This window comes from Podarcis gaigeae (genome assembly GCF_964106915.1).
Source record: "Podarcis gaigeae genome assembly, chromosome: 16".
Taxonomy (NCBI): domain Eukaryota; kingdom Metazoa; phylum Chordata; class Lepidosauria; order Squamata; family Lacertidae; genus Podarcis; species Podarcis gaigeae.
Window position 1 is genome coordinate 11,914,707 of NC_139693.1, and position 15,867 is coordinate 11,930,573.

The 15,867-nt window shown below is 47.1% G+C and overlaps 2 protein-coding genes across 2 annotated transcripts in view; both read left to right on the top strand.

The window, feature by feature from the left end:
- The first annotated feature begins 909 nt into the window (after window positions 1-909).
- TMEM223 (transmembrane protein 223) lies at window positions 910-4,425 on the top strand. The gene is made up of 2 exons (XM_083716114.1): window positions 910-1,599; window positions 3,380-4,425. The coding sequence occupies exons 1-2, from the start codon at window positions 1,134-1,136 to the stop codon at window positions 3,670-3,672; spliced, it is 759 nt and encodes a 252-aa protein (XP_083572240.1). The 5' UTR covers window positions 910-1,133; the 3' UTR covers window positions 3,673-4,425.
- Window positions 4,426-4,499: 74 nt separating this feature from the next.
- SLC3A2 (solute carrier family 3 member 2) overlaps window positions 4,500-15,867 on the top strand; it is a 26,186-nt gene continuing 14,818 nt past the window's right edge. The window contains exon 1 of the mRNA XM_083715725.1: window positions 4,500-4,952. Coding sequence (XP_083571851.1) covers window positions 4,862-4,952 — 91 coding nt within the window. The 5' untranslated portion in view covers window positions 4,500-4,861. The remainder of the gene's footprint in view (window positions 4,953-15,867) is intronic.

The following is a 15,867-nucleotide window of genomic DNA, read 5'->3' on the forward strand; positions in this document are numbered from 1 at the left end:
AAGTCTGTAAGGACATCCTAATGCTTTGGCCTCCTGCCCTGAGTTTATCCTTCCTCTGAAAAGGAGAGCAAGGTTATGTTAACTTTTATTTCTTCCCTGTGGAAGACGGCTCCTCTTGCAGCCCTGGAGATCTGCAAGATCCCCTGCTCCGTGTTATATACAGAGATGTCACTCAGTAACCCAGGAGCCTTGGACGAAGCTTTATTTTTTTAAGACTGTGATGGAGAAGGGTGTTATGCAACACTGAATTGTGCTTAGGTGACCAGAATTAGTTGGAAGGGGACTCACAACTCAAGTCCAAACCCTTTAATAGCGCAGGGAATCCACTGCTACAACAACCCTGATAGATAGCTATCCACTTTTAGTCTAAATCCTTTTTTAAAAAAATATTTTCATTGTTTAAACAAATTTTATATACAATTTTTTTTTAGTCTAGATCCTTTTGTAATTCAAACCTGTCTGGGTCCTACCCTCTGAGCAACAGAAAATAAATTGGCTCTGTGATTTATGCCAGGAGTAGTGAATGTAGACTACCTTTACTAACCTTGGCCTCAACAATAGCTCTTCAGGTTTTATCAACTCTTAATCAGTCATCCAGGTTGAACAGACCTAATATATTCAACCTTTCCTCTTATGGTCTCTAGATCCCTCCATCTTTGTAGCCTATCCTCTACTACACCACTGTTTCCCAACTTTGGGTCTTCAGCTCCTTTTGGACTACAACTCCCATCATCCCTAGCTAGCAAGACCAGTGGTCAGGGATGATGGGAATTGTAGTCCAAAAAGAGCTGGAGACCCAAGGTTGGGAAACAATGCTCTACACAACACATGTAGTCTCTTCTTAAAATGATTGTTGCAGTTTCTGGCGCTCCACAAACCGCACTCTTCACAATTTGACAATTCCCTGAGGGAATGTGCTTTCAAGGTATCCTGTGCGCTTCCTCAGCCTTGCCAGTTTTGGTAAGTGACCGGAAGCTAAAGCTGCCCTCCCCAAAGATGGCGCCCGAAACGAGCATCCGCCTATGACTGTGTAGAGAAGGGGAAGTGGGTTAAAAAGAAAAGGGAGGGGAGAAATACTACAATTCCCATGAGCCTCTTGGGCTGCAGCTGACCTTGGCAAAAGCGGTTCAAGAATGTTGCACTGCACATGGCGAGCTGGGCTGCGGATCGGGGGGCTGGCAGGTCGGGGGGCTGGAGGCTGCGGGGTTTGGAGGCTCTGGGGCCTCACGGGTCCTGTGCGCTTTTGGAGCTGGGGCGCGCAAAGGGCTCCCGGCGCGGAGCTGCCTGGGCGATGGGGCGCCCGGGGCGTGCAGACCGCCTTCCCGTTGGATACTAATGTGCCCCGGGATGTCTTGCTTTTCCAGCACGATCGAGGCCGTTTTTTCCGTATTCTTGGGCTGTTCTGCGCCGGCCAGTTCGTGTTCTGGGCGTATCTGGCACACTTCGCTTTCCACGGCTTGCGGGATGTTAGGGCGAGCCGGCCAGAGCCGGATCCCCAGCATGGGGAGCGCCCTCTGCCAACTCTACCGGGAGGGGCCACGATACAGTTGAGCTCCAACAAGTGGCGCTTCGGTTTCACTGCGTCTTGCCTGACCGTGGGTAAGGAAGGGCTGGATTGCGCTGCCCGCTCCTCCTCCGGGGTTACTTATTAGCATTGGTTGCTCTTCGTTGTTGTAGAATTGGAAAGCACCACGAAGGTCATCTATTCCAACCCCCTGCACTGCAGGAATCGTTTTGGCCCAGCATGGGGCTTGAACTCACGACCCTAAGATTAAGAGTCTCATGCTCTAGCGATTGAGCTATGTGCCACGATGCGCATGGCGCATTGCGCATTTTTCTAAGCAAAACAAAAAAGACCCCTAACCCCGGGGAGTTTACAATATAAATTGCAATCTTACTTTCATGAAATTGTAGGTTTGCTTCTTCTTGGTGACAGATAGTATGTGGGGCAGAGCAGGAAGATGTATCCAAATGTAATATTGTGGGTTTCAGATCCGTGGGTCAGTGGCGTAGAGTGGGGGGTGCAGGGGGGACCGGCCGCACCGGGCACAACATCTGGGGGTTAGGGTTAGGGGGCGCAAATCCACGGGTTAGGGGGCGCAAATTACTTGCCTTGCCCCAGGTACTGACAACCCATGCTACGCCACTGCCGTGGGTTGTAGCCAATTAAGTTCTACCCCCAAATAGATCCATTGAAATTAATTTATCTAAGTAAGGCCCCTATCTGCACTATACATTTAGAGCAGCATCACTACCACTTTAAAGAGGCATGGCTTCCCCCAAACAATGCTGAGAATTGTAGTTGTTAACAGTACAGTGGTACCTCAGGTTAAGTACTTAATTGGTTCCGGAGGTCTGTTCATAACCTGAAACTGTTCTTAACCTGAAGCACCACTTTAGCTAATGGGGCCTCCTGCTGCCGCTGAGCCACCGGAGTATGATTTCTGTTCTCATCCTGAAGCAAAGTTCTTAACCTGAAGCACTATTTCTAGGTTAGTGGAGTGTGTAACCTGAAGCGTATGTAACCTGAAGCATATGTAACCCGAGGTACCACTGTACTGAGAGTTGTTAGGAGACCTCCCCTGCCATCTCCCCCACAGAACTATGATTCCCAGAGTTTGCTGGAAAGAAGGATTGATTGTTAAGCCACTCTGGGAAGTGTAGCTCTGTGGAGGGAATAGGGGTTTCCTAACAACTCTCTGCATCACTAACAAATGGCAGGCCCTGAAATTCTTTGGAGAAAGCCATGACTGTTAAAGTGGCATAATATTGCTTTAAATATAAGGTGCAGATGAGGCCTCAGCCATGCTCCTTTGTTTCAGGGGGTCTACTCTGAGTAGAATTAACACGGATACAACCCAATAAAAATAAGACACTCCCTGCCCAACTCAGGCTTATAACCAGGACCAAGGATCAGATCCAACATCCGTGGCTGGGGCAGGTGGGAGCTGTAGTCTGAAACATCCATTAAGGCACCAGGTTGACACAGGCACCCAAATGTATCAAAGCAGGCACAAGTCCAGTTTCCGTGGGAAATTGCACAGGTCGGGTACTACCACAAAACAGGTTTTTCCTTGACATAGGTCTGTCACAGCTCAGCTGGCAGAAGCACCTGGGCCTTAGTCTTAAGCCATGAAGGTCTTTGAAGGTCAAAATCTCTTTGAATCGGGTCCAAAACCAGAGTAGGAACATGTGCATTGGCGAAACGCTAATACATGATGATTAAATTTCCTAGTCAGAAACCCAGCAACTGAATTCTGAACCACTTGCCATTTCTGAACCACCTCCCAGGGCAGCCTTAGGATATATCAAGCATTGCAGTAGCCTAACCAGTAGGTTATCTCAGCTCGACTTGACATCCTGCTCTGTTCCTCTGCAGGTTCTCTGATCTTGGCGGCAGGTTTTGTCTTTTCCCGACGCTCGGTGAGCCGGATCTTGCTGCACCGAGGTGGGCAGGAGGTGACCTTTACCACCTATTACCCCTTGGGCTGGACCTCGTCCTTCACGGTCCCTCTTCGCCATGTTTCCTGTATGTCCCATCGTTCGGAGGTGCCGGCGATGATGCCACTCAAGGTTAAGGGGAGAGCCTTCTATTTCCTGTTGGACAAACAGGGACGGATCACCAACACAAAGCTTTTTGACATCACTGTTGGCGCCTATCGCAAGCTGTGAGGCACAGCACTGCTAGAGGGAAAAGGCGCAGGAGAGGGCCCATCCTGCATCCTGGGCTGTTGTGCAGATGGAGGAAGATGGACTGGCCACATCCGGCAGACAGATCCCAGGCCTAGAAGCAGCTCTTAAATGGCTTCTTAGCCCTTCTGTGCTTTGAAAAAGACAATTGATGCATGATGTTTTGGGGTAAATGGAAGCTCATCTGGAGAGAGAGAGAGAGGGAATGAGAGAGTGTGAGAAAGAGAGACTGAGATTGCACAGAGTTCCCCTGGATCCTGAGTTGATTAGCTTGTTTGTTAAAAATCTAGAAAGCACCAACCTGATTTTTGCAGGGATTTTTCATACCTCCCAACACACCCCAGCTGCATTCACAGTACATTTTTCTCTGTAATCTTTGGGATGACAGAGGGGGGTGGGAAATGTGTGCTTGTGTCTTGGTAGCAAGAATTATGGTTGTTGTGATGGCTGCTTGGTTGATCTCCAGGAACTCATCCTGCCTTAACTGGAGATCATTGAATTTCTCCTTTGTAGAGCTGCCACCTTTATTTCTGGAGAGGCTCCTGTGCTTTTTATAATAGGGAGAGCAAGGGAGGGGAACTGTTTTTCAGCTCAAGGGCCACATTTCCTTCTGGACAGCCTTCTGAGGGCCACTTGCCAGTAGTGGCGGGGGGGGGGGGGCAGAGGCAAAAGTGAACGGAACAATGAATGTAAACCTGACTTTTGTTAGAGTAAAATAGTTTCTACACACACCAATCTGTATCCTCCTTCCATACAACCAGGAAGCATTATCAGAGTTCAGACGCCTTCATGGGGCTGGTGAGGTGTGGCATAGGGAGAGTTCTGAGGGCCAGACAGAGAGGCCTGGAGGGCCACACTTGGCCCTTGCCCCTGAGATTCCCTGTCTCTGAGGAAGTGTGATAGACACTGAACAGTCAAGTTCGTGCACCCCCATTCCCTGTCACTGCCTTTCCATTCCATTATCATTTCACCTGCTGAATTTCTGTCTGCCCCCCCCCTCCCCAAGTGTTGTGGGGAGAGGGGACCAACCAAAGTTGACAATTGTCTCCTGTCTTCTTCCATTTCGGTGTGGTCCCCCCAGCCACTGCCAAGTCTTGTTTTCCCACTTGAGCAGAAGCTTCCTTGGCCGCTCTGGTTGCCATGGAAACATGTTGGTCTTAGTGGTATCAAGATGGCTGCCGTGTGGAAAGGGGAGCTAGGCGGCGGTGAGACTCCGGACATGCGGCTGGGAAAGAGAGAGCTGGAAAAGGAGGGGAGACGAGGTAACTGTCTGCCGCTTCCGAAAGTAGCTTTTGAAGCCCCTGCTAACCTTGCGTTTCCCATTCTCAGCACAGCCTTCCCTTCCGCTCCCCACCCTGTTCTTTCACATTAATTTCTAAAAGCAACAGCGATAGAATAAAGCTCCCCCCCGCTCTCAGAAGTGTGGCACTCTGTGCATGCTCAGGAGGAAGCAGTTGATTAAGCCTCTTGTTCAAGCCGTTTTATGGCTTGTGAAATAATAACCTTGTGGGCCTCTGTCCAATGGATTTCATGTTGGTCCGTTTTTAATCACCTGACCCTCTTTTTCCTCTCTTAACATATATAGGAAACCCAATTTGAAAGTATTATTAATTATAAGGATTTTTCCTGCCCCTTCTCAAAAAAATCATAGAATAGTAGACAGGGGTCTTGTAGGTGCTCCCAGCAGCAAACACCCCCACCCCCCACAGAGTCTCTTTTTAGCTTCACAACACCCCTGTGAGGCAGGTTAGGTGGTGAGAGGAAGGGAGGGAGAGACCAGCCCAAGACCACCCAGTAAGCTTCATGACTGAGTGGAGGATTTGAACCTGGGTCGTCTGTCAATCGTCTGTTGATTTAGCACAGGGGTGGGGAACCTTTTTTTCAGGCCGCATTCCCTTCTGCGCAACTTTCCAAGAGCCACATGGCAGTGGTGACTGGAGCCAGAGGCAAAAATGGCTGGAGCAATTAATGTAGATGTTTGCTTTGTACAACAGGCTAGCTTCTTCAGGCATGCTCCCATCTCTGTCCTCCATCCAGAGCCATAGCTAGGTGATCTTGCGCCCCGGCAGAACCTTCCAAATCACACCCCCTAGCCACGGACAAATTAGCTCTTCTTTCTGCCTCTCCTCCAACAACCCCCCATTCAATTCACCCTCTATTTAAAACCATTTCTTATGAGGCAATAATCAATATTTATATTTATGGACATATTTTTATCTGGTTTTGTGTCCGCTCCCATCGCCTGCGCCCCTGGCAGGGCTCACCTCGCCACCCCCAGCTATGGCCCTACCTCCTTTCAGCCAAGTGCAAGGCATCGCCAGAGTTCAGAGGCATATTTCAGCAAAAACACTCAATGGGGTGCAAAGCAGAGCTGGAGATGGGGTGTGGCGTGAAGAGCATTCCAAGGGCCAGATAGGGTTAGAGGCCCGCATTTGGCCTTCAAACCCGAGGATCCCAACCCCAGATTAAACAGTATGCAAGTTAAGAACCATATGTTTTCTCTTTCTTCTCCCTGTCGTTTCCATTCTGGAAAATGGCAGCAACTCCCCCCTTCGTGCTACATCACATTCCCATTTGTTGTGGCTCAGTTGACTTGAGCCGGCCTTTCGGACCCCCTCCTTTCCTTCCCCCACCCCACAAAATAAACCACCCTTTATTTTATTTTAAATTGTTCCAGGGTTTCAGTGCAGCCCCTCCCTAGGAAGCTGTGGAAGAATACTGCTGAAGTAGCCTTAACACTAGGCCAAAGTCCCAAGTCTCTCTGACCTCGACCAAAGCATTTTGCTGAAAGCGTTTAGGTCCAGTCAAGGTGATGCAAGTCGCTCAGATTAGGGAGAAGAAACATAAGAAGCTGCCTTAAAGGTAAAGGGTAAAGGGACCCCTGACCATTAGGTCCAGTCGTGGCCGACTCTGGGGTTGCGGCGCTCATCTCGCTTTACTGGCCGAGGGAGCCGGTGTACAGCTTCCAGGTCACGTGGCCAGCATGACGAAGCCGCTTCTGGCAAACCAGAGCAGTGCATGGAAATGCCATTTACCTTCCCACCGGAGTGGTACCTATTTTTCTACTTGCACTTTGACATGCTTTCGAACTGCTAGGTTGGCAGGAGCAGGGACCAAACAACAGGAGCTCACCCCGTCGCGGGGATTCGAACTGCCGACCTTCTGATCAGCAAGTCCTAGGCTCTGTGGTTTAACCCACAGCGCCACCCACGTCCCACAGAAGCTGCCTTATTTTGTCTCAAATCCTTGGTCCGTCTTGCTCAGTTCTGTCTACACTGACTGGCAGCGGCTCTCCAGGGTTTCAGGAAGAGCATCTCTCCCAGCTTGACCTGGAGATGTCATTGTGGAAAGCAGATGCTCTACAAATGGAGCTAAATCCTTGCAAAGAGAAACCCAGTACACCAAGGAAAAGGGTTGTAAGCCTAGCTTCCTCCCTGATGTGCTCGGTTTTTTAATGTGCTGGGAATATTGCTTTTAGGATATGAGGGAGCATTTGGCAATGTGAGTTATGGAACTGGAACAGTCCAGACACATATTTACCACTTGCAGGCACTGTGAATCTTGAACTCTGCCCTCACTCTGTTTCGCTTTCTAATTCTAAGATGCCAGGAATGAACCAGGGATCTTCTCCTTGCAAAGCCCCTGAGCTATGGAGGGAAGAGACTCCCAGGCAAGTTTGAGAGGTTGCAGCTTAATGGCAGATCCACTGTTTTGTTTTTTGTTTTTTTAAATATTTATTGAGATTTTACAAAAAAACAAAAGTTTACAGAGTAAAAATAAAAAAGCTTATAAGAAGGAAAAACTAAGAAAAAGAAAAATACAAAAATTAAGAAATAAAGATTACAAGATACAAAGAAAAATTAAAAAGAAATCCATTTTTAAGTATCTTTGAACTCATTTGCTTGTTTCGTTGACCTCCTCACACCTCCCCTTTTTGTATTCCCATTTACATAATCAAATCAGCAAATCCTTACCCTCTTTCATTTATCTTAACTTTAAATCTTAACATAATATTATATGTTTTCATATATTATCAATCCATTTTTGCATATTCTTGTTAACTTTGTTGCTAATGCCACTTATTTTCAATCCAACATCATTTTAACATTAATTAATTTTACAGTATTTCTGCAGATAGTCTTTAAATTTCTTCCAATCTTCTTCCACCAGCTCTTCTCCTTGGTCTCGGATTCTGCCAGTCATTTCCGCCAATTCCATATAGTCCATCACCTTTCAGATCCACTGTTTTGCATGCAGAAGGTGTTTAAAATAGAGGGGGGGGTTAAGATTACAATGGTGTAAAGAAAGTGGATTGGGAGAAGGTTTCTGTACCCCCAAACCTCATAATACCAGAACCAGGGGACAGGCAACAAAAATAAGTACCGTATTTTTCGCTCTATAAGACGCGCCAGACCATAAGACGCACCTAGTTTTTGGAGGAGGAAAACAAGAAAAGAAATATTCTGAATCTCAGAAGCCAGAACAACAAGAGGGGTCGCTGCGCAGTGAAAGCAGCGATCCCTCTTGCTGTTCTGGCTTCTGGGATAGCTGTGCAGCCTGCATTCGCTCCATAAGACGCACACACATTTCCCCTTACTTTTTAGGAGGGGAAAAGTGAGTCTTATAGAGCAAAAAATACGGTACTTTCTTCACACAGCATGTACTTGGGACTGTAAAGTTTGCTCCAGCAAGAGGCATTGATGGCTAACCAACTGGGATGGCTTTAAAGGAGAATTAGACAAAGTCATGGAATATAAGGCTATCAATGGACGCTAAGCCTGATGGCGATGTTCTCTCGCCACTGTTGGGGGCAGTGATGTGCCTCTGAATACCAGTTGCTGGGAATCACAAATGGGGAGAGTTGCTGTTGCGTTTATGTGCTGCTGGTGGGCTTCCCATTGGGACATCCCTTTGGCCACTGTGAGAACAGGATGCTGGACTAGATGGGCCTTTGGAAGGATCTAGCTGCCACGCTCTTAACTGTGTGCAGAAGGTGCCAGATTCAGTCCCAAGTATCACAGGCAATAGGATAAGAGAAGCCCCTTTATAGCTACCACCATATGGAATACACCCAGATAAGCCAAGATCTGACCCAGTACAGTATGTCTGTACCAAGGAACTGAATATCCTGACATCTGAGACAGGCACCCAGATGGATGCCCTCGTTGAACTCTTGCCCATTCAGATTGTAATCCTACCCTGCTCTGAGTTAAGTGTTTGTGTATGAGAACCACCACTTCAAAATCTTCCACTGAGAGCAGCTGCCTCACTTTTTATCGTGATGGGGTCACCTGGCTCAAGGATGTGATCTTGCGGTACATCGTTCCAAAGAAATAATGAGCCTCATTTCCATTGATTTTTATTTTATTTTACACATGCTCAGTAATTGCCGTGCTATTTCCAGACCTCCATAGAAACCCCAAAGACTTGTAGATTTCATTCTAACATAGGGTTTCTGTTTGTCCAGTTTCAAACTTGCAGATCTTTCCATCTCTATTTCCTTTCCAATTTATTTTGTTTACTCATTACAACAAGTGCAAATACTGTTAACCTGGACAGCTTTTTACTTAGTTTGACGTGTTTTTAATTGTCCAAGAGACCAGTGGAGATAGCTTAATTGAGTCAAGAAAGACAACTCAGAAATCATTTTGAATGCTTTATTACAACATAAAATGTTATTGGGACATCCACCCCTAACACCAGTAAATTAGCATATTTTGAAAAGTTGTTCGTCAGTTTGCTATGCATTCAGACACTTCTTAAGATATTGCAGCAAATTTTGTGTGATGGTTCCTGAGATCGAGGAGCCAGTTTTTATCTATGTTTTGATACAGTTGGGTGCCATTTTGAATCAAAATGGCAGACTGGACCTTAAAAACTTCACTGATAGTAACCGTTGATTGCAGAACTGTACTGTTTCTTTCTTTCTTTCTTTCTTTCTTTCTTTCTTTCTTTCTTTCTTTCTTTCTTTCTTAAAATTTGAAAGCAACATCAGCTCAAAGGCTGCTCATTAACAATAGAGAAGATATGCTTATACACGTTCAAATATTCAAATTGATCAGACCACCAAGTGGGCACAGGTCTTACCTAGTTAAGGTGGATGTTAATTGAAGAAGCATCAGCTACAGATAGTGATGAGTTGGAACGCTGTCTCATAAGTCCAACATTGTGTTAGAACTCAGTAAAGCGCTTTCTTCATGGCAGCAACCTCGCACGGTGACCCGAAACATACATTTTTAGGCGGTGTGAAAGCACGGCCCTGAAAAAAGCATGTATTTTGGACTCATGTGGGTCATGTGACTCACATACAGGAGCATGGACAGAAAGACCCGCATCCCAGTTTTGGGACTCAGCATGTTGGAGGGTTTGGAAATACAATTCTTAACACGGTGGGAAAAACTATGATAAAGCAACGTGTATGCCTGTTTGCTTAGCTTTTGAGGTGCTGTTGATGAGCAGTTTCAAGGGCCCTCCAGCACCTGCTGTCCTTCCTTTTACTATATATTCAATTTATTATTTATTCAATTTATATCCCACCCTCCTAACCCGAGGAGCCCCGGGTGGCAAACTCACAAACAAGAAAACAGTTCAAACATCTTGCAAACAATTCCAATGAGGCTACAGGCTGGGAAAGTCCTCTACTTAAAAGGCTTGTTGGAAGAGGAAGGTCTTCAGCAGGCGTCTGTCTAATATTTAACAAGAGGGACACCCATAGGGTGGTTGTCATGATAAAAGCCAGATTTTTACATTGTGTGGCATCAACCTTTTGATAAGACGGTATCTGCAGGAGGCCCTCACCTGCGGAGTGCAGTGGTTAGTTGGATAGGCAGTGAGACCAGTGCTTTTTTCCAAGCAAAATGGGGTTAGAACTCACCATGAAGTTGTTACAAGAAGTGGCCGGGCGACTCGGGGCAGCCCTGAACAGATGCAGGTTTGACAACAGCCATGTTCACCACTCACGGAGATGCTCAAAACTACTGCAAGCTGTCTCCCTAGTTGGTTTGGGGGTCACCCCTAGTTCTGGTGCAGGTCAAATAAATGCGCCCCTGCCTCCCTCATTCTCTTAGATTCAGGCGGATGGCTAGGGCAGCTTGGAAGGGCCCTCGTGCAAACGTGCGCGTGTGCAACAGTAGAGGCCTGGCGGGAAAGCTTAAAGCTCTACACTGCTACATGGGGACAGAAAAGGAAATACAAATTGACCCCGTGCTGTAGCTTGACCAATCATGGCTAGGAGAGGCTAAGAGCTAGGTGGAGTCATATATTTTTAAAAGTGTAGACTCTCATATGTGGGCCAACTTCCATTTTGAAGCTGAGAAGTGCCTGAACTATGCTCTGGCTGAAAAAGGTGAGACCATCTTTCAGGTATCCTGGTCCCAAGCTGTTTAGGGCTTTACACACCAAACCCAGCACCTTGAAGCTAGCCAGTGGCTGATTGACTACAGTGGTACCTCGGGTTAAGTACTTAATTCGTTCTGGAGGTCCATTCTTAACCTGAAACTGTTCTTAACCTGAAGCACCACTTTAGCTAATGGGGCCTCCTGCTGTCACTGCACCGCCGGAGCACGATTTCTGTTCTCATCCTGAAGCAAAGTTCTTAACCCAAGGTAATATTTCTGGGTTAGCGGAGTCTGTAACCTGAAGCGTATGTAACCTGAAGTGTATGTAACCCGAAGTACCACTGTATTTGTCAGTCAAGGGGGTGGTCTTCAGATAGAGACCTGCACAAAGTGGGACTGATGACCAACCTCCAAATTTCCATTCCTTGGGTGTCTGCGACTGTATTTCTAAGCCTTGACTGCACGAGGGGAGGAGGGAAATGTCACATCTGTTCTGGGTTTTTATTATTGTTTTGATTCTGAGAACTAGAGCATTTTGGCGGCACAGCCGGTTCTCGGATTGCTTACTTCCCTGGCACTAGGCCCGCCCTGAGTGTGATTCGCAGCCTTTACAGTCAGCACAGCAGTGGTATACTAAGGCCTCATCTGCACAATACATTTAAAGCAGTATCATACCACTTTATACAGGCACTGTTTCCCCCAAAGAATCCTGGGAACTGTAGTTTGTTAAGAGTACTGAGAGTAGTCTTAGGAGACCCTTCCTCCCCTCAAAGAGCTCTGTGAGGAGAATAGGGGCTTCCTAACAGTACCCTTAACAGACTACAGTTCCCATAATACTTTGGGGAATCCATGACTGTTTAAATTGATATGATTCTGCCTTAAATGTATAGCGCAGGCAAGATCTAAGTGATTGTGACAGATGTGGTTCCAAGGGGGCATGCAGGACAGACTGAGGCTATGTACACACCATACGTGTAAAGCACACACCTCCCTCAAGAATCCTGGGAACTGTAGTTTGTTAAGGGTGCTGGGTATTGTAGCTCTGACAGGTAAACTATCAAGTTCCTAGGATTATTGTGAGGGGGGGTGTGCTGGTGTATATGCAACTTCAATGCAAACTGGGCTGGAATTTGAACCAATGCCTCTTGTGCTTGATTCGACTCATACACTCTGCTGTTTAAGAGCAGTTTATACTCTTTCCCTTTCCTTCCAACCCTGCAGTAACAGGGGCCAAAGTTTAAGGCCTGAATTGCTGCCAAACAAAGTTCTGCGCCCAAGGACCTTGAGTTGCGGGGTTGGCCCAAGAAGGGGGAAGAATGATGCTGGGAATTATGGCCCTGCTCTTTGACCATTAGAAATCGTACTCAGCGGTTTATCTGAACTCAGCATAGTTTCGGGCCTATCATTGTACGTATTCTTAAGGACTAGAATCTTGGAGTTTCTTAATTCAGGAGGTTGAATTCTGCAGTACTGATTCTCCGCACTTGGCAAGGTGGGGCTGTGGAAGCATGAGAACTGAAGTAGGTCTGATTTGAGAGCCTGATCTTACTGCCTGGGATTCTCTGCTGGATTCCTGTGCTGGAATAACCAGCCACGGTGGTTACAAAACAGTGGGAGGCTGTGAGGTTTTCTAACTGCAATGTTGTTGCCAAAGTGAGGGAGCTCATTTGCCTTTCTGGGGCAAACAAGGCTGGGAAGGTAACATCTCTGACACAGATAAGAAGTTCAAAGTTTGTTTACAACTGCAAGCATTTTTCAAACCGTTTCAGCTCAGTGGACTGGTCTGTGCCAAAGCATTCAGCTCGTTTTGAACTGTAGGGGGTGGCGGAGGGGAGAGGGAGAGAGAGAGAGAGAGAGAGAGGACTCATGTTGCTCTCTGGCCAAGAGTGCCTTTATCTGTGTGAACTCGAGTGAGTCTCGGCGGGATCACGCAACAGGAGTGTGCACCACCGTCCATTAGAGAAGCAGATAAACATGCGGCAATAACATACCGCTTTATTTTCCGCAGCCTGGCAAGGACCCAGCCTTTCTGCTTGTTCCGAATAACATTGAGCAGCACAACAACAACAGCAGGAGGAGGAAGGATTCTGGGAATTCGGGGAGGAAGATTGTATGGTGTAAACACACTGGGGGAGGACAGCGTTTAACACAGGGAAAAATAGGGTCACCAGGAATTCTGTGCATCAGGTAGGATTACTGTCTCTTTTTGCAGAGTTCCTTCATCTGCTTTGTAAGATGACTGAAATTTCCCTAAGTCAGGCACAGGGAGTCTTCTTCCCATCTAGGCAACCACTTGGGGGCTGCAGGCCAGTGGTAGAAAGCAAAAGTGAGCAGAGCAATGAATGTGAATTTGACTTTTGTATGGTGGGCTAGTTTCTGCACCCACACACAATTGTCCATCTTGGCAAGAAGCATTAATAGAGTTTCATTGCAGCCAGGCAAGAACACCCAAAGAGGGTGCAAGGCAGGGCTGGTGTGAGGCCTGCAGAGAGTCCCAAGGGCCAGATAGAGAGGTCTGGAGGGCCACCTCAGGTTTCCCTAAGTTCCTTTGGCCTTCCAGGAGTTGCTAAACCGCAACTCCTAGCACTCCTAGCAAACGTGGCCAATGGCTGGGGACACAGAGAATTGTGGTTCAACATCTGGTGAGTCAAAGGTCCCCTACACCTGTCCTAAGTGTGGATAACCACATAGCTGCCATGTACCAGCTTGCTGTAAAAGACACAGGTGCAGGAGCATATTTTAAAAAGGCGACCATCTTTTAGCTGTGTTTCCAACAAGTTCAGTGCCATAAACAAAATGGATGCTCTTAGACCTTCAGTAAAATCCAGATATTTAAATCAAAGCAGTGCCCTGCCCCACACAATGAGGCCCCACATAGCATCATCGTTAATCCGGCTCTAATAGCTGCTAGGCCCTGAAAAGGGCAACCAGAAAAAAGGACATTAATTGTTATGTGTGCCTTGCTTTATCCCTGCTTTGAGATGCCTGACTGCTCCGATGGGATTTCAGATCTGGGATTCAAAGCTGGCTCGGAGCCCAGGCCTTTATAGAGGCTACAAGATCTGGCCTGCAGGCCGGCCTCCTTCCCAGCAACGTGGGGTGAGAAGCACGTGGATCCCTTACTTAGCTCTGGGGCAGCCTCACCCCTGTTGAGGCTTCCTCCCACCTCTCTTCCTCCTCTTCCTCCAGCCCTGGGCTGAACACAAGCCTGAACATGATGGAAGCCTGACTCAAATGTTGGACAGGTATTTGATGGAAATCAAAAGAGGAACGAACGGTTGGAGTTTAAGAGCCTTGGGAGGGAGGGTGCTCAGGAATGAGTGCCCTTCAGGAGTTGGGAGAAAATTGCTAAGGAAGAAAGAGGAGATTCCATTCTGCCAGCATTATTTGCCCAGGTCCTCTAGAAATAAGATATTGAGGTCAGATGGTTTCTCCCTTGGGTTGACAAGCCCAACTGGCCAGAATGTTTATATTTATTTAAGTAGTATAAGTAGTTAAGACTTATACCTTGATTTCCAACAATGTGGAGCTGACAAAAAAAAAATCAGACATGTATCATTATTATTATTTATTTAGGGTTGCCATATTTCAAAAAGTAAAACCAGCTTTTTTTAGTTAGAAAAAACTCCAAAATTGTTGATTGCCGAAGATCCAGGATGAACTGGCGCCTTCCAGAAATCCCCCCCCCCCCCGCCGGAAGTCCGTATTTTTTATTATTATTATCAGTCACTTTTTACAAAAGGACATTTTAAAGTGACTGAACTGGATAACACAGAAATTTTAAACAAGCAAACATTAAAAACATAAATACAAAATCCATAAAATGTGCATCCAGTAAGATATTCAGAAAGCCAATCCACTCTACTAAAAGATGAGCAATGCTATAGGCGGAATGTGCGTACAAAGTACAAATACAACTATTTTTTATAATATATAACGTTGGGGAGTGCTATTCCAGGCCAACTGATTACTACCCAGACATGCCTTGGTCCATGATGCCAGTCAGGAGTGCCATTTATGTGGGGCTGTGGGGGCCGAGGCCCCCCAAATTTTCACTGAAGGGGCTGGGGCCCACCAAAGTTCTGCGGCAGCATGTACACATGCCTTGGAGCATCAGCACATGTCAGCATGCCCCACAACACGCCATGGGAGACCAGGGTTCAAATCACCCACTTAGCCATGATGAAACCGTCTGGGTGACCTTGGGCCAGTCTCTCAGTCTCTCAGCCTAAGCTACCTCACAGGGTTACTGAATCCCCTCTTGCTGGGCTTTTTGGGTCCACCAACCCTTCACAAAGGGACGTGGGTGGTGCTGTGGGTTAAACCACAAAGCCTAGGACTTGCCAATCAGAAGGTCGGCGGTTCGAATCCCCGCAAAGGGATGAGCTCCCATTGCTCGGTCCCTGCTCCTGCCAACCTAGCAGTTCGAAAGCACATCAAAGTGCAAGTAGATAAATAGGTACCGCTCCAGCGGGAAGGTAAACGGCGTTTCCGTGCACTGCTCTGGTTTGCCAGAAGTGGCTTAGTCATGCTGGCCACATGACCCAGAAGCTGTACGCCGGCTCCCTCGGCCAGGAAAGCGAGATGAGTGCCGCAACCGCAGAGTCCTCTGCACCTGGACCTAACGGGTCAGGGGTCCCTTTACCTTTAACCCTTCACAAATATATGCAGGTCTGTTAGATGTACAAAATGTATTGTGTGGGTGGAGGCACTGACACCCCCCCCCCCCCAGTTTTGGCAGCAGGGACGAAATCCACTTAGCTTGAGGGGAGAGGGAGGTCAAGTTAAAAGAGCCAAAGTCTGCTTTCAGTCTTGGCTTGTCTGAGAGTTGTTTACTGCC

Excerpts from the sequence above, each read along its gene's own strand:
- TMEM223 (XM_083716114.1), top strand. The coding sequence starts at position 1,134 with ATGTTGCACTGCACATGGCGAGCTGGGCTGCGGATCGGGGGGCTGGCA. Across the intron at positions 1,600-3,379 it reads TGCGTCTTGCCTGACCGTGG|GTTCTCTGATCTTGGCGGCA; the intron begins GTAAGGAAGGGC and ends GTTCCTCTGCAG.